The sequence below is a fragment of the Peromyscus leucopus genome, chromosome 3 (genome assembly GCF_004664715.2).
Source record: "Peromyscus leucopus breed LL Stock chromosome 3, UCI_PerLeu_2.1, whole genome shotgun sequence".
Lineage (NCBI taxonomy): Eukaryota > Metazoa > Chordata > Mammalia > Rodentia > Cricetidae > Peromyscus > Peromyscus leucopus.
The window spans coordinates 102908769-102933481 of record NC_051065.1 but is presented as its reverse complement, the minus strand read 5'-3'; the positions used below and the strand labels follow the sequence as shown (position 1 = coordinate 102933481).

The 24713-nt window shown below is 44.6% G+C and overlaps 1 protein-coding gene and 1 long non-coding RNA gene across 18 annotated transcripts in view; both read left to right on the top strand.

Moving 5' to 3' along the window:
- The first annotated feature begins 11138 nt into the window (after window positions 1–11138).
- LOC119087632 lies at window positions 11139–12853 on the top strand. Its single transcript, XR_005091116.1, has 2 exons — window positions 11139–11180; window positions 11995–12853. It is a non-coding gene; the product is annotated as an uncharacterized LOC119087632 (long non-coding RNA).
- A 2474-nt stretch (window positions 12854–15327) lies between these two features.
- The window catches only part of Aak1 (AP2 associated kinase 1), a 161111-nt gene continuing 151725 nt past the window's right edge, over window positions 15328–24713 (top strand). For 15 of the 17 annotated variants that reach the window (XM_037203886.1, XM_028853808.1, XM_028853800.1 and 12 more), the window contains exons 1-2: window positions 15491–15643; window positions 15831–16215. In XM_037203886.1, the coding sequence (XP_037059781.1) occupies window positions 16053–16215 (163 nt within the window). In that variant the 5' untranslated portion in view covers window positions 15491–15643; window positions 15831–16052. Of the gene's footprint in view, window positions 15453–15490; window positions 15644–15830; window positions 16216–24713 lie in introns of those variants that run through there. The other 2 variants (XM_037203879.1, XM_037203878.1) reach the window with 2 other exon arrangements.

Below are 24713 nucleotides of genomic sequence, written 5' to 3'. Positions count from 1 at the left end.
TAGCCAAATCAAGAAAGGATTAAAGGCGTGTGCCACCACGCCGCCTGTGAAGATTTATTTTATGTGTATGTGTGTATGTGTTTGTGTGTGTGCATGTGCACATGTGTGTATTTGGGTTCCCTTGAAGGTCAGAAGAGGGTGTTGCATCCTCTGAGCTGGAGTTACAGGCAGTTGTGAGCTGCCTGATGTGTTGCTGGGCGCTCCACCCAGTTCCTCTACAGGAGCCGGAAGTGCCTTAACCAGGGAACTGGCTCTCCAGCCTTGACTTTTTTTTTTTTTTTTTCAAACAGTGTTTCATGAGATTCAGAGTTGTCTAGAACTTTTGTAGCAAGGAGACCTTTAACTCCTGATCTTCCTGCCTCCACCTCACCACTGCTGGCATACAGGCCTGCATCACGGTGCCTGGCTAGAACTACACATTTTAACCTTCTCTACTTTTTTTGGTAAGAAAGACCATTAGACAGTCAAAATGCCTTACTTAGCATAGTGGTGCAATTTATGAAATGAAAATTTAAAAACTGTCAGTAATGTGATCTATTTGGACAATAAAATATTATTATTATTGTTATAATTTTATTTTTTGGAACCAGGATCTCAATGTGTTGCTGTCCAATCAAGTGATCCTTCTGCCTCAGTTTTCCTAACATCTGGGATTTCAAATGTGCTACTGCACTCAGCATAGATTTTTTTCCTCAACTTTCAAAAATTATTATTTTTTAGTTAGCATACAGAGTGATTGATTTAATCACATTTTTCATATTTATCATTATACTTCACTCTTATCTGTCCCCACACCTTCCTTTCCCCTCCTCAACAGATTTTGGGAGTACTGGGGTGTGAACTCAGGACCTTGTGCATGTAAGGCAATCACTTTACTCAGTTATATTCAAGCCTTCTTTAACATTTTATTTTGAAACAGGTCTGGCTAATTGCCCAGACCAACCTTGAGTTCACTCTGTGACCCAGACTGGTCTTGAACTTGCCATCACCTACCTCAGCCAAGATTACAGTGGTTGGGATTATAGGCCAGGGCCACTATATTCAACAGCAGATTTTTTGTGTTTGCTTTGAGACAGGTTCTCTCTATGTAGACCATGCTGGCTTTGAACTCACAGCAATCTGCTTGCTATCATGCCTGACTTGGATTATTTTTGTTGTGAGAGAATGGCAGAGGATGGAAATTAAGCTCATGAGTTAATCATTTACAGGAGAAAAGGCTGAGAGCATAGTAAATTTTACTGTTTCTAGAAAAATCAGATATTATAAAAACTTTTCCCCAGCTCAACCAATCTGAATTCTCCCCTACCCCTAGGACTTCATGTAGCCCAGGCTCGCCGTGAACTCACTAGGTAGTAAAGAATGAACTTGAACTCCTAATTCTCCTGCCTCTTCCTTCTCCCAGTGCTAGGATTACAAGTGTGTGTCATTATGCCTGATTGCAATTTGAATCTTGAAAGCATATATTTTTTTTCCCTCCCTGGTAACAAATCAGAAATCACTGTCCAAAGTCTGGCCATGAAACAGTCATGCTCCTATGCTTTCTGTGCATGTTCCTTTGTCAGTTTGCTCAGGAATGCTGGTTGCTGGCCCGTGCCAACTCATAATTTGCCCTTTTGGTCACAGTATGTTCCCACTGATTACACTCAAAGGGTAAAAATAGAAGTTCTGAGATGGCCTATTGCCAGCTGCTCACGCAACTTTCTAAAGTTTCATATGGTGGAGGGATGGGTTAGCCTTCCATTTGAAGAGGTAGAGTACACAGCACGTTCTCTGGGATTAAGATTGGACACTCAGGTGCTTTCAGGGCCCAGGAACTAGAGTGCTGACAGAGGTGGAGGATTCTGCAGACACTGGCACAGGCCCCCTCCCTGAGCAGCTATTTTCCTGTCCTCCCAGAGGCCCACTCAGTGCTGATAACGGCTGACTTCAACTCAACAGACACCTGCTCTGTGCCGGGCACAGTGTTTACCTAGGAAGCCAGGGGTGGGAAAGCATGGTGGGAGGCCTTCATTCCAGTGTGCATTGGCTTCACTTGGGCACTGTATTGGACAAAATAACAAATGGGCAGGTAGCCCAGGGGCCTACCTTCACGTCTCTGGTTCCTAGTCTGCAGGCAGACAATTCCCAGAAGTCCTTCCCAGCCAAGGCCCATAGGTCCTTTGGCTTCTACATGTACACTCTACTTACTCGCATATCATCCACACACACAATAAACAGCAAATGTAAAAATTACAATATCAATATTTTAATCTCATTTTTATTTTTAAATTTCATTTAGCCCCCAACCCTTTTTGATAAGACTATGTAGGCGAAGCGGGCCTAGAACTTGAGGTCCTCCTGTCTCAGCCTCCTGAGTACAGGTGGGATCACAGGCACTGGTGGGATCACAGGCCTGCACTGCTATACCTGAAGATCTTGTCTTTAAAAGTGTTGCAGAGGGCTGGAAGATAGTTCAGTGAGTAAGAGTACTTGTATGTAAGCACAGGGACCCGATCTGAATCCCTATGTTCATGTGAAAGACTGGCCATTGCTGCTGTCAGACTAGCGCTAACACCAAATGGAGTTTCCGGTTTTGTAAAAGACCTGGTGGTCTTAGGGCAATAAGGCAGAGAGTGGCAGAGGCTAACCAAATTCTTGCTTGGGCCTCTACATACATGCACATGGGCATGCACACACATTCTCTCTCTCTCTCTCTCTCTCTCTCTCTCTCTCTCTCTCTCTCACTCACACACACACACACACACACACACACACACACACACACACACATACACTACACCCTTATCATACCACATACACACATCCCACATACATATAGCCAAATGATGTCCATCACTCACTTCCCAGTGGTCTGTTATTTTTCCTGAGTCATATGTAAACATATATTTGTATTGAAAATTAATTTTTCTTTCCCCCACAGGATAAGTCTGATTTGTACGGTGGCCTGACAGAAGACTTTTATTAAGTAGATTATATGACAGACATGATTATAAGTTACAATGAGTAAAATCTTCATCTTTTCACTTTGAGCAAAGATACATTGATAGATAACACATTGTAACAAGAGCATTTTACCAAGAATTACTGCATTGGCAAAGGCACTTTGAAATTAATATATTTTTCCATTTTCCCAACTCTTTTTCAGAACCTTGGACTAAATGAAGCAATAATTTAGTGCAATTGGATTAAATGAGAACTGGGGCAATAACAGGAGTCATTTACTAAATCTTGAAAATATTTTTTTGATATATTTCCAAGAAACTAAGGTGGCTCAGCATGGCCAGTTTCCATTTCTCTCCTTTTGAGAGAATTTTAAAAAGATCAATCAGGTACAAGCTGATATATTATTAAAATAATTTCCAGGGGCTAAAGGGTCAGTGAAGAGGATCAGTGGGTAAGGCACCTGCCCCTAAGCCTGACGACTGGAGTTTGATGCCTGGAACCCCCACGGTGGAAAGAGGGAACTGCTTCTGCAAGCTGTCCTCCGACCTCCACACACATGCTGTGGTGTGCGCGCACATACACACACGTGTGCACACACATAAACAAATACGGGTAACTTAGTGTTGGGGAGTAGAGGCCTTTTAGAGACAAGGTCTCGCCATGTAGACCAGGCTGGTCTGGAACTCACGAGCTCACATTTGCAAAGCAGTAGGCAATGCTGTTTACAGGAAGGTCCCAAGTCCTCTCCACTCACACATTGAGCAAACCTCCCAAGGCTCACATCTGTCAAAATAAAAAGTGTGGAGGGATTTTTAACCACACTGTGAACCCCGAGTTAGCATTTGTGTTAATTAAATAAAATTAACCTTGGGTCAGGAGGCTGAGTTAGCAACTAGTTGACAGAAAGCAATCACAGAGCATCAGAGGGTGTATGGAAGAGATAGAGAGATACGTCAGAGATGGAGGGAGGGACTCTGAGTGCAAGGCTTTTTTTGTTTTGTTTGTTTTGTTTTTGTTTTTGTTTTTCGAGACAGGGTTTCTCTGTGTAACTTTGTGCCTTTCCTGGAACTCGCTCTGTAGACCAGGCTGGCCTCAAACTCACAGAGATCCAGCCTGCCTCTGCCTCCTGAGTGCTGGGATTAAAGGCATGTGCCCGGCATCAGTCTTATTTTTAATAGAATGACAGAAATTTAGCTAAAGCTACCTTAGCGGCAGTGGCTGAGGGAACAGAGAAGCACGCTGCTATCTTCAGTCACAATTGCTGGGTGAAATAGCGGTAGATTAAGGTACAGCCACTGTGCGAAAGACAAAACAACAGAAAAAAAAAAAAAGGGCACAGGATGGTGGAATCAATGAGCCAGGAGTTCAAGACCATCCTTGGCTACATAGCAAGTTAGAGGTCAGCCTGGACTACAAGAGACCCTGTCTCAAAGCAGGAACAACAGCAGGGCAGTGGTGGCGCACGCCTTTAATCCCAGCACTCAGGAGGCAGAGGCAGGTGGATCTAACCAGCAAGTTCCAGGCCAGTGAGAAATCCTGTCTCAAAAAACAAAGTGTACAGATAGGACTTGAGGAGTGATGGCTAGTGGTTGATCTCTGACATCCATACGCACGTACATGTGTGTGCACACACATGCAGACACATGTACACACACACCCACAAATTTTAAAAAAAGAAGGAAATGGGGCTTTCGAGACAGCTCAGAGGCTCAGAGCATTTGCTGCTCTTGAAGAGGGCCTGGGCTAGATTTCACAACCATCTGTAACTCCTGGTCCTCTCCTGGTCTCCTGAGCACGAGACCTACATGTGGTGCACATATACATGCAGGCAAAACAAAAGAAAGGAAACCCAAAGAAAAAAGAAAGACATTAGGGCTGGAGAGATGATATCTCAGTGGTTAGAGCTTCTACAGCTACTCTAGAGACCAGAATTTAATCATAGCACCCATGTCAAGCAGTTCACACCGATGTGTAGCTCCAGTCCCAGAAGATTCAATGCTTTTAGCCTCCGAGGGAACCCACACTCATGTGCAAACACATACACTATACATGATTAAAAATTTTAAAAACTAATCTTAACAAAAATGCATTTCTGGCACATTTTGTTCATTTTTTGAGTGGGTCTTAGTATGTCATTCTGACAAGTTTTGTCAACCAATGCCATATGTCAATGAAGAAGATTTTTTAAATACTTAGAAACCTAAACTCACAGGAAATTAAAATTTCAAATTTATATGCACGTCCCTATTTTATTACAAAGAATTATGTTGATGCAGTCAGCGAAAGAATTTGTAACATAAAATTATATTGCTTTAGGATAGTCTTGGCAGGACTGAAACACATGTTCCAATATGAAATTATAGAAGGACTTGGTATCTTAATTTCAAATAATGTAACATTTATTTGTTTTGTGTTGTGTGGAGGTTAGAGGACAGCTTGTGGGAAGTGATTCCTTCCTTCCTCCACAGAGGGCCTAGGGATGGAGCTCAGGCTACATCAGGCTCGGCAGAAAGCACCCACACCCACTGGGACTTTAAAATGGATGAGGGATTTTAAAACCTGCCAGATGTGGTTTCTGTTTGTTTTGTTTCTTGAGACAAGGTCTCCTGTAGCCCAGGTTGGCCTCAAACTCACTGTTTACATAATTGAGGATAACCTTGAGCTCCTGATTCGCCTGCCTCTGCCTCCCAAGTGCTGAGATTACAGTCCCAAGTGATCATGCCAGGCTCACATGTGTTGTATTGAATCCTCACAGAATACACCTGAAACAATGATGTAAGTTTTATAATGACAATATTTTAACCTATAAGAAATTATATTTTGTGCAATTACTTGTGGTGGGAATTTCTATATGTGAGCTTCAAAATGCATGAAATTATGAGATTATGGGATTTTGAAATTAGTTTAGTGATATATAGTAACATCTGACAGGCACTGTAATAATTCACACAGAATGTGTGATATTTTCACGGTTGGTTTTAGCAGAGGCACCGAGGAAAGACTAAATTTCTACCATGGTCTCATTTCTGTCTTTTTGTTCTGCAGTTCTACCAGCAAAAAGGACCGTTTGGGAAAGATACTTGGAGGAAGGCCCCAAATACTGAAGTTTGTAAAGAACCGAGATTGGGGCTGCAGTCTGCGATCCGACTGTCATACGCATGTGTCACTTTGTTTTTTCGAGACAGGGTTTCTCTGTGTAGTTTTGGTGCCTGTCCTGGATCTTGCTCTGTAGATCAGGCTGGCCTCGAACTCACAGAGATCTGCCTGGCTCTGCCTCCTGAGTGCTGGGATTAAAGGCGTGCGCCACCACTGCCCAGCCCGTCACTTTGTTTTTTAAGATTTATTTTTATTTTATTTTTTAAAGATACACTTTTTTTCTTTAAATTTCATGTGTATTATTGTTTGTCGGCAAGTGTGTTTGTGTACAACATGGGTGCCTGATGCTCACAGAGGCCAGGAGAGGGCGTCATATCCCTTGAAAAGGGAGTTGCAGGTGGCAGTGGGCCACCTGACAAGGGTACTAGGAACTCATCTCCGGCATGCATCATATTTTAAGATGTTATTTTAAGATTTTAAGATGTTATGGCAGAATGATTAACAGTTCCTCTTGTCACTTTTTTTTTTAAAGATTTATTTATTTATTATGTACACAGAAGAGGGAGCCAGATCTCATTACAGATGGTTGTGAGCCACCATGTGGGTGCTGGGAATTGAACTCAGGACCTATGGAAGAGCAGTCGGTGCTCTTAACCTCTGAGCCATCTCTCTAGCCCGTCACTTTTTTAATTAAAAAAATTATTTCTCCCTGGAGAAATGACTCAGAGATTAAAAGCAGTTGCTACTCATGCAGAGGACCTGGGTTCAATTCCAAGCATCCATATGGTGGTTCACAACCATTTGTAACTCCAGTTCCAGGGTATCCAATATCCTCTTCTGACCTCCGGGGCAGGAGACACACACATGGTGCACAAACCCATATTCAGGCAAAACACATATATAAAGAAAAAATATTTCTACACATGTTATGTAAGATGTGTGCATGTGGAAGCAGCACAATTATGAGGAGTCACTCAGCTCTGAGCTGACAGCCAGTCAGGTGCTTTTCGATCCTTTGCAGGACTTTGCCAGGGTCCTGGGTTTGATCTCTATATGGCTGAGGCAAAACTTCCTGACATTCCCTAGATACAGACCACAGGCCCAAGGTTAAAATGTGTCCTGTGGCCACAAGGACTCATAAACGAGAGATCTCATCTCTGCCCACTGCTTCAGGAACTCCAACCTACATTTTATGTTGGTTATAACAAGCATGTCTTAGTTCAATGTCTTAGGTGCCCAGCCCAAATAATCAATACAAGAGTTTGTTTTCTTCTTTTCTGTTTTCCCTTCCAGTCCCTTCTCTTTCCTTTTTTTTTTTTTTTAAATAAGTTCTTATATAATTGATCTCCAATTTGTAATGTAATGGAGACTGGCCTTGAACTCCTGATCTTTCTGCCTTGACAGTGCTGAGATTATAGGCCTTAGTCACCATGCCCAGCTGGCACCACAACAATTTCATCATAAAGGGGTGAGTCCCCATTTAAGACTAACTAGACACCTGTTAGCTTCTCCTAACACATTTGTTTAAAAAAAACCACAAACTTATTTTGCTCAGAAAAACATTAAGATTCATAGTATGGTTGTCTAACGATATGTAGACCACCACTACAATAAAAACTCGACAAGGGGCTAGTGGGATGCCAGTGGTTAAGTGCACTGGCTGCTTTTGCAGAGGACCTGAGTTTGGTACTCAGCACCCATAGGTGGCTCGTACCCATCTGTGACTCCAGTTTCAAGGGTCTAATGCTCTCTTCTGGCCTCCACGGGCATTGCACACACGGCACATACACATACACACAGGCAAAACATTCACACACATAAAATAAAAAAATAAGTCTTGGAAAAATACTCCACAAAACAACAAACATCTCCCAGGTGTTTGAAAAGATGCTACAGCAGCCAGAGCTGAAGGAAAACACAGACCCAAAGCAGCAGAGGCTACTGTTTTGAATGAGAGTTACGGAGGACATTTCTTTTGTTGTTGTTTTGGTTTGGGGGTCTCACTGTGGAGCCCTGGCTGACCGGAACTCGCTCTGTAGACCAGGCTGGCCTCAGATTCACAGAGATCCACCTGCTTCTCCCTCCCAAGCAGTGGGATCAAGGGTGTGCACTACCATGACTGGCCCCTGGAGGCATTTCTGAACCTGAGTCATCTATCTCTCCAGCTCAAGGTTTATTTGAATGTTTAATCATGTGCATGCCTGCGTGTTTATGTGTTTGTAATACAAGTTAAAGAACAGTTGTTATGGAACCACCTCCTTCAAATGAGACACTCGCTCCTGGAAGCTGCAGAGCAGCTCATGTGACAGCCAGGCTCAGGAAGCTCTGCTGATAACAGCTGCTTCAGAGAATAATCGAGAAATAAAGAAACCAACACAGAAGTAATGCCAGCACTTGGAGATGGAGGCAGGAGAGTCAGGCATTCAAGGTCAGCTTTAGGTATGGAGTGAGTTTGTGGCTATTTTGCGTACACTGTCTAAAAAAGACCAAAACTTAACCCCAAAGTCATGAAGGTGTTCAACCTTGCTCAGGACCTGAAGGAGGACAATCTCAACCTAACCAAATGGGAAGAACTTTTCAGCACAATGCAAAACACAGCTCTCACCTCAAAAGGAATCAGAAGTGGTTTATTCCACTTCTGGTCTGGGAACACACATTTGAGTTCCATGAAATCTTGGAAATAACAGAGCTGACTGTCATAAAACAAGGTGCTTTTCAAATACTTCCTGGGAACGTCGGCTAGGCTAGCCACAGCAAGGCTGGGAGGAGTTGCAATCTCCACTGCAGGCTTGGATGTTATCTGATGACATTTTTAGTTTGTCATCAGGGTTGCTGGAAGCTAGTGGTCTGCTAAGTAAATAAGTCCCAATGGGTTTCTCACAAGTAGTTTAGGTCAGATAAGAAGATGGACAGTGAATGGCTCCTGAGGGGCTAAAGGTAGCCTCTGAGAATTTGTCTCTGGATCTGCAACACTCCAACTCTGACTAGTCAATATCAGTCAATAAGCCCTGGAGAATCTTTGAAATAGGTGTTCCCCACCACCACCCCAGGGAACTTCAATTCCCAGCAGGAACTATATTTTGTCAATTATAATAATCGACAAAATGTCTAGGTCTAACACATGTAAGGCACTTAATACATATTTGTTAGCCAAATCAAGCTAAGGCAACCTTGGTAACTTTTCTGCAGAATGTTGGTTCTCTAGCTGTAGAGCAACCTTACCTTTAGATACAGATATTTCATTTACCAAGACACTGCCTTAGGAAAAAAATCAAAGCAACAAGCAAAAGGACATCCATTCTAATCATATATATAAGACAGCAACATATTCAAATAAAACAAACATATTGCATAGTGAAAGAATGATTACTAAGCGTCCACTAAAGTATTGCTTTTCGAGAATATTGAGTGACATGGAAAACACAATTAAACATACAAAATACATAAATATGAAGCAGTAGACTATACATAAAACAATGGCTTAGAAGTGTGCGTCTATGGTCGTGGGAGATGGCTTAGTGGAGAAAGTGCTTTCTGCAAGTCCCAGGACAGCAGTTCAGATCCTCAGAACCTTTGTGGAAACTATGTGGGTGCAGTGGCCCGCCTGTAACCTCAGCAAGCAGGTGGAGATAGGGGATCTTCAGAGCAGGCTGGCCGGCCGTCCAGCCCATATGGGCAGCTTTGCGTGCAGTGAGATGTCTGCCTCAGTATGCAAGGTGGGAAGTGAGAGAGGACAACACCCACATCAATTCTGAAACCATATAGCTGCATGTGCACCTGTTAGCATGTTAATATGCAAACCCCCTACATACACCATATACATACAAATATATATGTCTGTATGGTTGTATGTATATAGAACAAATGTTAAAAGGAAATTGAATAAGAAATCTGTTTTCTTTTTTATACTTTTCCCAGTAAACATGTTGCTCTTTTTCTAACCAGAGAATGAAATAAAATCAATTTAAGGTGTTTTTTTTTTTTTTTTTTTTTTTTTTTTTTTTTAAGCTGGAATTGGTTTTCACCGTTTTTTCTGCTAAACAGTAGTTCTTTTATTTTTATTTTTTTTTATTTTTTCCCGAGACAGGGTTTCTCTGTGTAGCTTTCCGCCTTTCCTGGAACTCACTTGGTAGCCCAGGCTGGCCTCGAACTCACAGAGATCCGTCTGGCTCTGCCTCCCGAGTGCTGGGATTAAAGGCATGTGCCACCACCGCCGGCCAAACAGTAGTTCTTAAACCAGAACATCCACTGGAATTTTCTGGGTGTCTGAAGACATCGCCTCTATCTAGCCCTCTGGCTTTGCAGGTCTGGGTGGGGCTCAACAGTCTGCATTTCTAACAAGTTCCACTGGGCTGTGAGAGGGCAACACAGAATGGAACAACAGAAATAGCAGCACAGAACCCGATGTGGGTTTTGAGGTCAGTCTGGTTCTGATTCTGGCTCTGCCCTTTGTGGGTTTGTGCAGCAACCATTGACTTATCTTAACCCCATCGGCCGCCGCTTCCACATGGATAAAATGAAGTTATAGACTACTGCTAAGGTTATGAGGTAGAACCTCAACACTTAGCTGGGGCCTTTGATGGTGGTCCTTTCATTTTTTTTCTGAAGTTGCTCTTCCCTTTTTTTTTTTTTTTCCCATGTGTGCTGGTTAGTTTTTATGTCAAACTGCCACAAGCTAGAGTCATTTCAGAAGAGGGAATCTCAACTGAGAAAATGTCCCCACCAAATTGGCTGCGGTGCATTGTCTTGACTGATGTAGCTTTGAGGGTTCAGCTCACTGTGGGTGGTGTCAACCCCCGGGCTGGTGGTCTTGAGTAAGCCATGGGAGCAAACCAGTAAGCAGCACTTCTCCACGGCTTCTGCATCAGGTCCTGCCCCCAGGTTCCTGCCCTGACTTCCCTGGATGACGAACTATAAATTGTCAACGAAATAAACCCTGCTGTGGGATGGTCTGTATGTCAAATTGCTCTGATTGGTCAATAAATAAAACACTAATTGGCCAGTGGCCAGGCAGGAAGTAGGTGGGACGAGGAGAGCGGAGAATTCTGAGAAGCGGAAGGCTGAGGCAGAGAGACACTGCCAGCTGCCGCCATGACCAGCAACATGTGAAGACACTAGTAAGCCACCAGACACGTGGCAAGGTATAGATTTATGGAAATGGATTAATTTAAGCTATAAGAACAGTTAGCAAGAAGCCTGCCATGGCCATACAGTTTGTAAGCAAAATAAGTCTCTGTGTTTACTTGGTTGGGTCTGAGCGGCTGTGGGACTGGTGGGTGACAGAGATTTGTCCTGACCGTGGACAAGGCAGGAAAACTGCTTTATCAAAGTCATAGAAAAATAACGAATACCGACGTTGATACTAGGATAGTGGGGCGTTGCTGTGACAGGCATGACCATGTTTGGAAAGACTTGGGAACTTTAGGCTGGAAAGTTGAGTGTTCAGAGCTTAATGAACTGTTGTGGGAACTAAACCCAGAAACCCGAGCTCTGTGCAGATGATAGGCCTGGCTTGTGAAGTTTCAGAGGAAAGCTGGAGAGTCTCTTAAAAAGACTCTACCGGGGCCATGTGATATTTTGAATTAATAACTGCAGCAGCTGGTGGTGCACATCTTTAATCCTAGCGCTCAGGAGGCAGAGATAGGTGGATCTCTGAGTTGGAGGTTTACAGAGCAAGTTCCAGAACAGTCAGGACTACACAGAGAAATCCTATCTTGAAAAAACAAACAAACAAACAAACAAACAAACAACTGCTAAAGTGAATGAAACCTTTGCTTTGCTGGACAATATGTACTGGTCAGATGGGGCTGAAGAATCAGCTGTGAATAGGAAGAGACAAAATCTTCTGGGAGGAGTTTCCTCAGGGTCAGTACGCAGGGGAGCCTGAGGCTGCATCCCATACTGGCAGCTGAACTTGGTAGTGTAGAATCACCCGTTGGTTTTGTTTTTTTGAAGGCATGATGGGGTTCTGGAGAGCGCTAAGGCTTGGAGCTGTGTGGAAGGGCTGGAGTTCCTGGAGAGAGGTCTGGAGAGGCCACTGATGAAGGTGCAGTCTCCTTTGCAGTTGAAGGCCCAGGATTGAAGGGGTCATGGAGAGAAGGCGAAGCCTGGCACCATGTGGCAAGGTTAGAGTCCCTGAAGAGAGTCCAGGAGAAGCTACTGGTGAAGGAACAGGACACTGGGCAGTGTTCTCCACAGCCTCTGCGTCATTTCTGGCCTCCAGGTTCCTGCCCTGACTACCGTCAGTGACTGAGTGTGACCTGACAGTTGTGAGCTGAAATAAACCCTTTCCTCTCCCAGTTGCTTTTGGCCATGGTGTTTTTTACAGCTGGAGAAACCTAACTAAAACAAGGTGCATCATACCATGTCTATTACAGGGTCTACATGACTGATTTAGCAATACCACAGGGCACATACTTTCCCCCAAACTTAAGAAGACACACATGCCCATGGGCTACTTTTCACATCTTCAGTATTCACACAAAATGGTAGATAATAGTGTAACAGAATCTACTTTGATACAGTCAACAGTATCAGTTTTCCAGGTACTGCAACCTTGGGGATTGAACAAGATACTATGCTAAGTGCTTAGAGAGTAACTGACATATAGTTGCATAGTAAATGTCAGTTTCCTTTAATGGAACATACCCAGTGTCTCCCAGACCCATTTCAAGTTCACCTGATCTACAGCATGTCCATCTTTCCACCTCAGATTGCTCTTTTGTGGTAGCTAAAGGAAATTATTCAGTTCACTTAAGCACTGCTAAGAACACACTCTCCATAAAAGATTGTGTTGGGTGTCCACGGAGCTAAACAGAAGGCACTTCACTGCATGGTACATAGATGAAAAACTGAACAGGGACCCAAGGCGTGGTGGGACATGTTAGAGAAAGTGTATGTTTGCAGATTAGAGTGCCTCATTTGAGATTACGTTGTTTTCAAGAACTAGTGAGCTCTGGTTTTGTGGCTGATGGGTATCAAATCCAAATGTTCTATGGTCAGAGCTATAGAGAGCCACATCTATTCCTACCTATGCTCAAGCCTTTTAGTCAGTTTCTTCCTAAGCAGACAGTTTAGCTTTGAGCTCAGAAGCCAAACTGTTTGGTCTTGAATCCTAGTGTTGCCGCTACTATCAGTGTGATTTTGGGCAAATTATCATCGTTGTGCTTTCAGGTCTTCATCTTTAAAGTTCATAGGTTCATAGGTTGTTGTGAGGACTAAATAATCCAATATATGTGAAACTAGAAAAAATGTAGTTATAATTGCTATTAATATTAGTCTCTAAAAGAATGCAAAGCAATAAATCTAGTCTTGTAGTCATTTCATTTATTCATTTATTTTTAAACCTCCTATCTCAGATTGTGATCAAGCTATACATTTTCCAAAAAAAAAGCCAGGTGTCTTAGCACATCTCTGTGAGTTTGAGGCCAGCCTAATCTATAGAGTAAGTTCCAAGCCAGCCAAAGCTACCCAGTGAGTCTGTCTCTCTCTTTCTGTTTCTTTCTCTCTCTCTCTCTCTCTCTCTCTCTCTCTCTCTCTCTCACACACACACACACACACACACACACACTAACTAACTAACTAACTAACTAACTAACTAACTAACTAAGAAACCCACAGGAATGATTGTTGCTAGTCCTTTTCTGTTACAACAGTGGTTCAGTGGTTTATCATCCAGGCAAGAACCTAATAAATGCGTGTTAGTTGCCTTACTGCCTTTGGAAAGCTTTGAAGGTCTCAAGTGAAGCTTCAGATTAATGCATACCTGGTCTGGAGCTGGAAAGTGGAGGAAAATAAAACCTGATAAGGCAACAGGGCCTGATAGATTAACTAACAGACTCTTTAAGTCTGTCAAAGTTAATGGATGCTAAGAAAGCTAAGGGTCTATAAGCCAAATAAGATTTCCCATCTATTTTAAGATACATGCCAAGCTTCTTTAGACAGAAATCAAGCCTTTTAAGGAAGGTGAGGAGAACACACCTCGTGGGCTGCATTAAGGGGATGCTCAGCAGGTGCTGAGTCTCACCCTGAAGGTGGCTTCAGGATTGTGTGAACTGAGGTGGCAATACTGGCTCTCTCCGGAAGGAAAGATGCTATCTCTCTCCGTGGAGTTAGATAACTATGGCACCACATGAAACAAGAAACCACAACAGCCACCCCAGGCCAGCCCAGCTCAATATTCAGATTAAACAAGAGCCATCTTTTTTTTTTTTTTTTTTTTTCCTTTCCTGGGGGCACCCTTCTAGATCTTCCTTAGGTGCCTGAAGCAAAAATTCTATGATGAATTGCAAGTCAAGAGGGCAGCTGCATCATTAAGAAGTGGGAAGAGCAAGTGGAGGAGAAAAATTTATACTCAAAGAAGAGAAAAACTATGTATTTCTTGGGGGAGGGGTCAGGGGAGTTAGGGATTAGGCACATCAGTATCGCCTATACAAGGCACTCTAGGAACAGAGAAGGTCTCAGTTCCCTTCCAAATCCTTCGCATTTGACAGATGCCAATCACACAGCCCAGTACCCTATCCTCACCCAGGCAAAACCAAGTAAACCCAGCATCTTCTAAGTGAAGGAGTCTCTAAGAGAAAGCAGTAGGGTGTGTCTAAAGTTCCCGCATGAACGTGTCTGGTGAGAACCAGGCAGGTCTGGGTACGCGGAGAGCCATGGATTGGGGTGGAGCCTTAAGGCGGACAGTACCTTGGTTCCTAGATTTCACCCCCGCCCCCCGCCCCCAGCATCGGGCCTCCTGCAGTTCCTTTTCCGACACTCAGGCTTCCCAAGAGTTCTCATCGTGGTCGGGGGAGGGAAGACACTTGCTTTGCTTCCTTCAGCACTGGGGTTCTGCTCGGCTCCCTGCCTGCACCATGACCCCCACCCCCCGCCTTCGGTACCTCTGCTCCCATGACGTCGGGGAACTCCCAAGCACAACTGGGGCGAGGCAGTTAAGCCGCGTCCTTCAGGTGTCAATCCAGACCCGTTTGAAACCACAATTCCCAGAGTGCCTCGGTCCACGAGGTCAAGCCAGATAAAATAGCTCCAGAGAGTGGGACATGCAGCTCGGAAACTAGTCTCCAGCGTCTTGACCGGATGTGTTTAAATACTCGAAGCCCCACTTCTGCACCACCCCACTACCACCTCCAGGCTGCGGAGACCGCGTCCGAAGGTGCGCCCGCTCCCGGGGCATTTTGGGAATTGTAGTCCAGATGCCAGGTTGCACCGAACTACCTTTCCCAGGGTGCGCAGCGGCCGGGCGATAGCAACGTTCTCTCCCAAGTGTCTCCGTCCGGAGCCCCCCTCCTCTGGTCCCCGTCTTGCCACCGACTTCTTTCGGTCTGTGGCAACAGCTGGAGTCCCAGAGGCGGCCCTGAGCCGGGACCGCGCGGCCCTGAGAGGCACTTCCGGTGGCAGGTCACTTCCGGGTGGGTGGTCGGAGCCGACGGGCGCGCGCGCGGGGGAGGGGCGGCCTCAGCGCGGCGCTCGGGGATCAGCTGGCGGGCGGGCGCCTAAGCGGCCCCGGCTCTGCGGCAGCGCCGCCTCCTCCGCGTCGCAGGCCGGCGGCCGTGGCCATGTCGCGGGGCTGGTAGCTGGGCTCGGCGCCGGGCTGCCGCTAGTGGGTGTCCGGGGCCCGGGGCCCGGGGAGGGGGTCCGGGCTGGGGGCCGGTGCGTTTCCAGGGCTTTCCTGAAGAACATGCACGCAGCGTTTCCTCTGGATGACGGCCTTTGCTTCCCCTAGGACCAGGCAGTTGGGCTCTGGAGTGTGTTACTGATTCATCCTCTCTCTGCCTCTGTCATCACAGGTTTAAACTTAAACGATCGCTCCCCGAGGAGGAGGGGACCCCATCGCGCGATTGACAGTCTGTTCCTGCAGGCGCCGTCCCTCAGCCCCCACCCCACGGCCGGATTCCCGTGGCTCCGCTCCGAGCTGAAACCCGAGAAGAAATCCTTAGATCTCTTTTCTTTTCAACAAATACGAACCGAGAAACCATCAGCATTTTGCCTTGGCGTTTCCTATCGGAAAGATGAAGAAGTTTTTCGACTCCAGGCGGGAGCAGGGCAGCTCTGGCCTGGGCTCAGGCTCCAGCGGAGGAGGGGGCAGCAGCTCAGGCCTGGGCAGTGGCTACATCGGAAGGGTCTTTGGCATCGGGCGGCAGCAGGTCACCGTGGACGAGGTGCTGGCGGAAGGTACGTGGGAAGCCAGTGCGCGGTGAATTAAATTCATGTGCTGATGTGGCAAGACTCTCGTTTCTAGTTGTATGAATGGGTTTTGACCAACTGACCCTCCCTTCCCCTGCACTTTGCCTGCGAGTCATTGTCCTTGAGAGATTTAAAACTCAGACTGGGAATTGACAGGGCTTGGGGGGGGGGGCAGTATTGCCCAAATTGTTTACCTCAGTGGCCTTTTATTTTGGTTGGGGGGGGGGAGTGGAGAAACCTCTTCCTTTGGCTGATTTATGCGGATCAGATGGGAAAACGTATGTGTGAAGTATAGATGACATCAAATGCAGGATGGTGGGCTTTGCCATTTCCCTGAAACTTTGAATTCTGATGCCGAGGCTGAAGGGTGGGGATTGGAAGAGATCATAAAAAGAGAGAGGGTTTCCTCTGCCCAGCTTTCCCATTTCTCTAAGTAAGTATCCACAGAGGATCTTTCTGGTGATGGGAATGCATTTCTTGGTCGTTTGACGAGGTTTGTCTCTTCACCAGGCTGTGATCAGGTCCCCAGGATGTAGCTAAGATAAAAATCGTAAGAAGTGAATGAGATTGTTTTGAACTCAGTCGCTTAGGCCTCCTTTCTCCTGTTTTAGTTTCTATTTAAGAATTACTTAAGAGTGGCCCTGGTTTAGTTTTCTCTCAATTGGAGAGGGTGCTGTTTGGATCTGCCGTGTCGATCCTCTCTCTCGGTGTGTGTTCATTTGTCTTATCTGTACTAATGCCCCAGGCTTTAGGGAAATCTTCGAGTGTTCCTCTGCTCACCTTAACCTCGACCTTCATAATTATGCCAGACTGATACTTTTCACAGCTCATTGCCTGCTTAGAGTGCTTTTATTTTTAATAAAAGCAGCGATTTCCTTGGCATGAAGCAATTCAAACTAATTGGATAGGGCCAGCCTCCTGTAGGTTGTGTTACAGACTGCCAGGGGTTGGGTGTGGGGGAGGCCTCAGTGAAGGCAACATGGTGGTAGGGGATAGTTTATTAGCTAGGGAAGAGAGGATGAAAGCTAAGAGGCCCCTTTGAAAAGGAGGCTTTTGCAGGCTGAGTTGAAGCAAGGATCCCTACCTGGGACTAGGAAATGCCTGTCATGGTGAGTGTTGTGGGGTGGTGGATGGGTGGGTGGGAAGAGGGAGAAGCTGTGTTTGACTCAGTTTGGGTAAGCACTGGATTCGGTGGGGCCCAATTTCTGAGGATAGGATTGAAGCCTGTACTTAAGAAGCTTGATTTTTAAAGAGATATCTGATAATGAATTTCCTTTTGCAGTTACTGCTGTTTTCATCCTTAGTACTGCTCCAGTTGGACTTAGTCTGGACCTGAGTCACCATCCTTTCTGAACCTTTCTTTGAGAACTGGTGCAGGGTGGGAGATGCTTCTGTGTCTGCTGCCAGATCTGTACCTTGGAATCTGAGCTGACTCTTTTATCCTGTAGCCAAAGTCCTTGACTGCAGTGGGTGGAGTGTGAGAGAGAGAGCAGGAGGATGAGGGGCCCAGAGTTCTTTCCTCTTCTCTAAATGGCCTCTGCTGGCCTCAGAGCCCAGGAACATTTTTTTCAGCTAGGATGTTGTCTCATCATGTGTGACCCTAAGTATTGCCTATTCTGACTCTTAGAAGAGTGATGGGAAAGAGAAAACACAAAATTGGTCTTTGTTTTCTAGGCTGCCCTGGAATTCATCCTGAGAACTGCTCATTGTGCATTATGATATTTAAAAAAATAGAACTTAGGGCTCAAAACTGTGCATTCATTCATTCATTTATTCACCCAACAGTTGCAGAGTGCCTGGGCTCTGGGGACATGGTGTTAAACTAGATGCTAGAGTTTCAGAGATGTTTTAGGAGATGGAAAATGGACAATTAGTGATATGATTAGTGTCGCCATGCAAATAAGCTAGGGTGCAATAGCTGCACATCTTGTCCTTAGGGCCCCTAAATGTTAGGGAGCCAAGAACTGTTTTATGGAATGAGCCAGCATGGTGACAGCATGGGCTGAGGTTGTGCGTGAGAGTAGCATTTAAAATTTGGTCTGGCAAATTCTTTGCCTATGATTGAGCTTGAATTGTGTGTGGCCTTTGAAGTATGTGGATATGTAGGAGTCCATATTTATGTGGCACCTACTGAGTTTAAAGACACTACTAAATTTCGAAGGGGTGAGGGGTCTAAACTCTAAAGTATGATGCCTGCCTTTATTTTAATTAGCCAGTAAATTTCCTTGAGGTGCTGTGGATCATGCTGACCTTGTACATGTACCCCTGAGCTACATCTCCAGCCCTGATGTCTGCCTTTAGGGAACTACCAGTCAATAGAGGAAGAAAGGAAATACATTGCATGTATAGTAGCGTGCTATGGGCGCTGATTGTATAGTCAGACAGGTTTAGGTTCAATGTTTGGATCTGCTTTTGTTTTTAAATATTTTTACATTGTGTGTGCACATGAGTGTGTGTGTGTGTGTGTGTGTGTGTTTGTGTGTGTATATGTGTGTGCACAACAGCATGTATGTGGAGAACAGAGGACAACTTGCAAGAATTGGTTCTTTCCTTCCACCGTATGGGTCCTGAGGCTCAAACTTAGGTCTTCAGGTTTGGTAGCAGATGCCTTTAGCCTTTGAGCCATTTCACTGTTAACTGGATCTGATTTAAAAAAAACAAACAAACATTTATTTATTATTATTACTATTTGTGTGTGTGTGTGTGTGTGTGTGTGTGTGGTGTGTTAGTGTGTAGAAGTCAGAAGACAGCATTGTTATGTTAGTTCTCTCCTTCTACCTCTTCTACCTTTACCTGGCTTCTGGGGCTAGAACTCACATTGTCAGACTTTTGTGACAAGTGTCTTTACTTGTTTAGCCATTTTGCTGGCCCCCTGGATTCTTTGTTGGTTTTTCTTTAACCAGTTATACAACTTGGGTCAAGCTATTCCATAGGAGAGCTTATTAGAAATGAAGTTCTCACACCTCATTCTGTAGGTTGTGGGTATGAGATTTTAACAAGTTCCAGGGAGATTCTGATGTAAGCTAAAATCTGAGTTCCACTGCCCTGTGAGGTGGTATTGAGGCTTTAGTGTGATAGTATATAAAAAGATAGTATATAAAATAAATGGTAGCTATTATGTAGCCAGCAACAGTGTGTCTATAGTTAAAGATGAGTGGAGAGCAGGGCGAAAACCAGCCTGGCCGAGACGATCCAAAGCGGGGTCAGATGTTCTTTGCAGTATCGTTTGGGTAGCGGTGCTTCTTCCCTAGCCCCTCTTCTCTGAGTTCTCAGTGCTGACCTGTCCACTAATCCCAGCCAGAGTTGCTCAGGGATAGTGAGTTAATTGCCACGTGCCCCAGTGGCCAGGCAGTGTAGGGTGGTGACAGTGGCAGTTTTCAAACACAGACCTGATTGCCACCACATCCTGTTGACAATTTCCTTTTCCCCAGTGTGGGGATTAGTGTGTGCTTCACAGAAGGGGCTGGCAGGACTCAAGAATCAGGTGCTAGAGAAGAGGGGGTGCTGGGCTGCCATCTTCAGCAGCCGTCGTGCTGAACTGTTCTCTACCCAGTCCCTCCGGCACTGGTTGTCTGGAGGAAGGTGAGCCTCTCAGCCATGAATTAGAGGGATATGGCCATCTCTAGCCCCAGTGCTTTCTTAGTGAGGATGCCTGAATGAGATGATAAACCATGTCTGAGTTAATAGACATGTGATATCAAGGGAAGATTTGGCTTAAGCTTCTAGAATGAGCTCATTGGGAAAATTAGAGCAGTGCTTAGAAGCAGTACTTTTGTCATACTTCTTGGCTCAATAAAGCCTTATATCTAAAGTTTAAACAGTAAGTAAATATTGAATACTTGCTGTGCCTAAGGCAGCATTCCAGAGCTGTATCAGTTCTGCAGGAGGTGAACTAGCAGGCCCCACAGAACGTTCTCACCTGCACAAAAAGAATCCAGGTCTGGGGCTGGTGAGAACTGAGACGATCAGAAAGCTTCCCTAATTCCCCCTAGCTGCAGAGCAAGGGAGAAAGGCTTGAAAACTGTGCAACCCCTCCTCTCCAGCCCACATATAATACACAGTTCTAAATGTGGTGGTAGTACATGTGTGCATTCATCTGGTGAGCCATGTATTTGTGTTTTTCTGCAGCAGGCACTGCATTAGGTTCTAAAAAAAGCTTGATGGGTCATGGATTGAGACCAATAAATAACAAGTCATCCTGGAATGAGTGTCCTGTTCAGCGACGATAGGGAGAAAGGGGTGGTTTGAACAGGAAGGGCAGTTCCCCAGCAAATGTACCAGCCGTGTTACCCAAGGCCTCCGAGCCGGAAGGAATGGTGTGTGCAGAAATGTGGAGTGGTGAAATGGAAGATGAATCTAGGAATACTGACCGGTGTGATGTCACTGTTTTGGTACGAGTTTCCCTTCCAGGCTCAAGGAAAGGAAGCCAAGGGTGTGTGTGTTTGGAGGTGGGATAGAATGGGATTCTTGTATACTTGCTTCCCAGTATGTATTTGGATGTGTTTGCTGCTCACTTTCTTCAGTAGCTCTGTGCTCTTTGAAGAACTACGAAGCAGCTACAAGCTATGCACTTGCTCCCTTACCGTGCCCTTGCCCTGTGCTAAAGCACAGAAGGGTGTCTCGGAAGTGTCATAAGAGGCAAGAAGTTAAGCAGAAGCAGGCAGGTGTGTGTGTGTGTGTGTGTGTGTGTGTGTGTGTGTGTGTGTGTGTCTGTGTCTCCGGTGTTGGAGAAGAATGCACAGGGCAGTTAAGGTGTTTGATTAGGGCAGGTGAGAAAGGGAAGAAATGGTTCATGGGGACCCTTGAGCACCAAGCAGAGAGATTAGTTAGATCCTTCTGAGTCCCTCTCTTGACGCAGATACCACTTTGATCCCTCCCACTTCAGATGACTTTGCCTGCTGGGAAGTCTGGGTTTTTACAGGCAATGCAGATTTTTAGGGGGTGGTTTGTGAATGGTGTCTTCCTGGTTTGGGGCATGATGACGGTTATAGCTTTGCTAAATATAGGCAAATCAAGAATTCAGAAATGAAGTCCAGAGTACGCAGTTGCTACGGTCAGAGCTCTCCTTTGGTCTTTCTGACAAAATCCAGCTCGTTTAATGGGAGATGAAGTGAGAACACATGGGTTTCAAGTGGTAGCGTGTGTGTGTGGAGCATCTACTGTACTTCAATAGCTAAGATGGGGGTGGCTTAAGAAACATTAAAACAATTGAAGTGTATTTTAACCTGTAATATCTGAAAGTTGACACTTTAGAGAAAGGACCAGGACCAACGTCCACCTCTGTGTGGTGCTCTTAGAAGAACAAGTGCCTCTGAGCCTGCTTACAAGGTAATCTAGCCAGTGAAGTCGGAAGCACTCACTGCAGTCTGCTTTTCTGAGTCCTCTGTGAACTGATTCTGGTGTGACCTGGAGATGGAGCTTGTTCACCCACCGCGTATCCAGTGAGTGTTGTGCAGATGCTCTGTGTGCCAGGTGTCGGCCTTTAGGAACTCACAGTAACCTAGATCTTGAGACATGGCAGAAATTGCAGGACCTGTTGAAATGGAGCCTGGAAAAGGGTGAAGGCCTCAGGCCTGGCAGAGTAGTTATCTTGTGTGGAGTAAGTAGTCAGGGAAAGCTAAACAGTGACATTTAAGGTATGTCTTGAAAAATGAGAAATTACTGCCAGATGGACAGGATCAGGAAAACATTCTAGGGAGAGGGGACAACATGGCCAAAGCTGTACGTTTTGAGATCGAGGTAGTAATTTAATTGTGGCCTATGCCTGTGCTGTCCACTAAAGTAGCCACAACTGGAGATAGCTGTTTAAGTTATCCAAAATTAAACAAAATAACAATAACAGTTTAAGACTTCAGACACACTAGCTAAATACTAGTTGCTGAAAAGCCACCTGTAACTAATGCTTACAGTTTTAGACAGAGCAGTAAGTCTAGTTTCTCTTCATAGAAAACCCTGTTGGGTGGTATGGGTGTAAGTCAGTGGTCTCTAAAGCTGAGGAGAGACTAGCACTATTATGTTAACAGCATGTCAGTCGCTCCTCTGTGACTTGTGTATAAGTCATGTTCTTGTCCTGCTGTCATTCTAATATCTGAAAGGATGGCATATACTTACATTGAGATTCATCATCAGCACGGTGTATACACATCTAGTTCTAAATGGCAAGCTTTTGGTGAACTTCTTTTATAAGCCATGCTTGTTCCATTTTTGTAATGTACCCGATGAAGAGTACACCAGAGGGAAGTGACAGTGCCTCTGTGCTCCTGTTTGCTCATGCTTGTGCTGTCTTTAATCCAAGGTTTCTTTCCAGAAGTCTTGGTAAGCCTCTTGGCTTTATGAGGGTTATCAATTCATTTAAAACAAAGTGATTAGAGCCGGGCAGTGGTGGTGCACGCCTTTAATCCCAGCACTCGGGAGGCAGAGCCAGGCGGATCTCTGTGAGTTCGAGGCCAGCCTGGGCTACCAAGTGAGCTCCAGGAAAGGCGCAAAGCTACGCAGAGAAACCCTGTCTCGAAAAACCAAAAAAACAAACAAACAATAAAACAAAGTGATTAGTAAATCCATTTACCAAAACCCACATGAAACATAGTATCTTCCAGATAGGATGGGTGAAAGCTGCCTCCACTAGCCTTTTGGTGTGAGACACTATAGTGAATGGGAACACTGGTTTCAGACATTAGTCATTACATATTAATAAAGATAAAAATCTTAGTTTTTCTGGTTTTTGTTTGTTTTAGACAGTCTCTTGTGGTCAAGGCTGCCTGTGAGTTTGTTGAGTAGCTCAGGATGACCTAGGATCATCCTGCTTACTTTCTTAGTCCTAGGATCATAGAGAGTTGTATTACCATGCCCAGGGCTCTTTGTTTGTTTTTCTTCCATTTTGGATTGAGGTAAAAGCAGGCTGGGTGCTATCTCACATCTTTAACCCCAGCACTGGGAGGCAGAGACAGGCAGATCGCTGTGAGTTTTAAATCAGCCTGGTCTACACAGTGAGCTCTAGGCAACCAGAACTGCATAATGAGATCCTGCCTCAAATAACAAAACAAAAAAATAAATAAAAAATAAAAAAAGTATACCCAGCCACTTCTGCCCACAATAACTATTTGAGTGCATAGTTGGACAGTGTTTGCTGCCTTCATAGATTGTAGCCACCACACCATCTTCTTCTAAATACTTTCATCTTGTAAAACTGAAATTGTATACCTACTATCCTATCTCCCTTTCTCTCTACTCTCTGGTACTCTACTTTCTTTTTCTTATTACTTTTAATTATACTTTTAAGTGCTTCTAATGGAATCATAGACTGTTTGCCTTTTTGTGACTGGCTTATTCATTTAGCATAATGTCTTCAAGGTTCATCCATGTTATAGCTTATTCTTTATTTTTTAAGGCTCAATACTATTCTGTTGTGCATACATTTTACATTTTACTTGCTTATTTGTTTGTTGATGGGCAAGTGAATTGCTTCCACCTTTTAGTTATAGTGAATAGTATTATGAACATGGATGTGGAAATTTTTCTCTAAAACTGCATTGAGTTATTTTGGGGTATACACATAGAATTGCTGGGTCATATGGAAATTTTTTAAAAACATTTTTTTTTTTATTTTAGTGTGGGGTTATGCATGCATCACACTGCACATATGGAAGTCAGAGTAGGAGTTTTTCTTTTTCTATCACATGGCATCCAGGGATTGAACTCAGGTTGTCAGTGTTGGTGGCAAGCATCTTTACCTTCTGAGCTATCCTTTTGGGCCTCCAGTGATTCTTTTATCAATTCTTTGAGAGATTGTCATGTTCTGTCAACCTTACATGCTATCAACAGTGCACAAGGATCTTAGTTATTTTATCTGAACTATTTATTTTTATTTTATTTATGTATATGTGTGTGTGTTTGAACCTATGCCATGTGTGGGGTACTCATGGAAACCAGAAGAGTACACTAATCCCTTGGAGCTGTAGTTACTAGGCAGTTGTGAGCCATCTGGCATAGGTGCTGGGAACTAATCTCTGGTCCTCTGCAAAAGCAAGCTTTCTTAACTACTGAGCCCTCTCTCCAGCCCCAGTGTTTTGTTTTTCTTTTTTTTAGTTAAAGTCTCATGTAGCCCAGGCTGGCCTTGAAGTTAGCTGAGAATAACCTTTACTCCTAATCCTATTTCCTCAACTCCCTCATGCTCAGCTTATAGGCATGTGCCACCCCACCTGATAATTATTATTATTATTTTTGTTTTATTTGCTTAGTTATTTAGTTTTAGTTTTTTGAGACATAGTCTCAGGTGTGGCTCTTGTTGGCCTGGAACTTGCTATATAGAACAGGCTGGCCTCAAACTTACAGGTGGACTCAAAGAGATCTGCCTATCTCTGCCTCCCAGAGCTGGAATTAAAGGCATGCACCACTATGTCCAGCTATATTACTGTTATTTTAAGTGCTTATTAAAGTTCAAGCTGACATTGAACTTTACCTAGTCTCTGGAGCTGGGAGGATAGGCC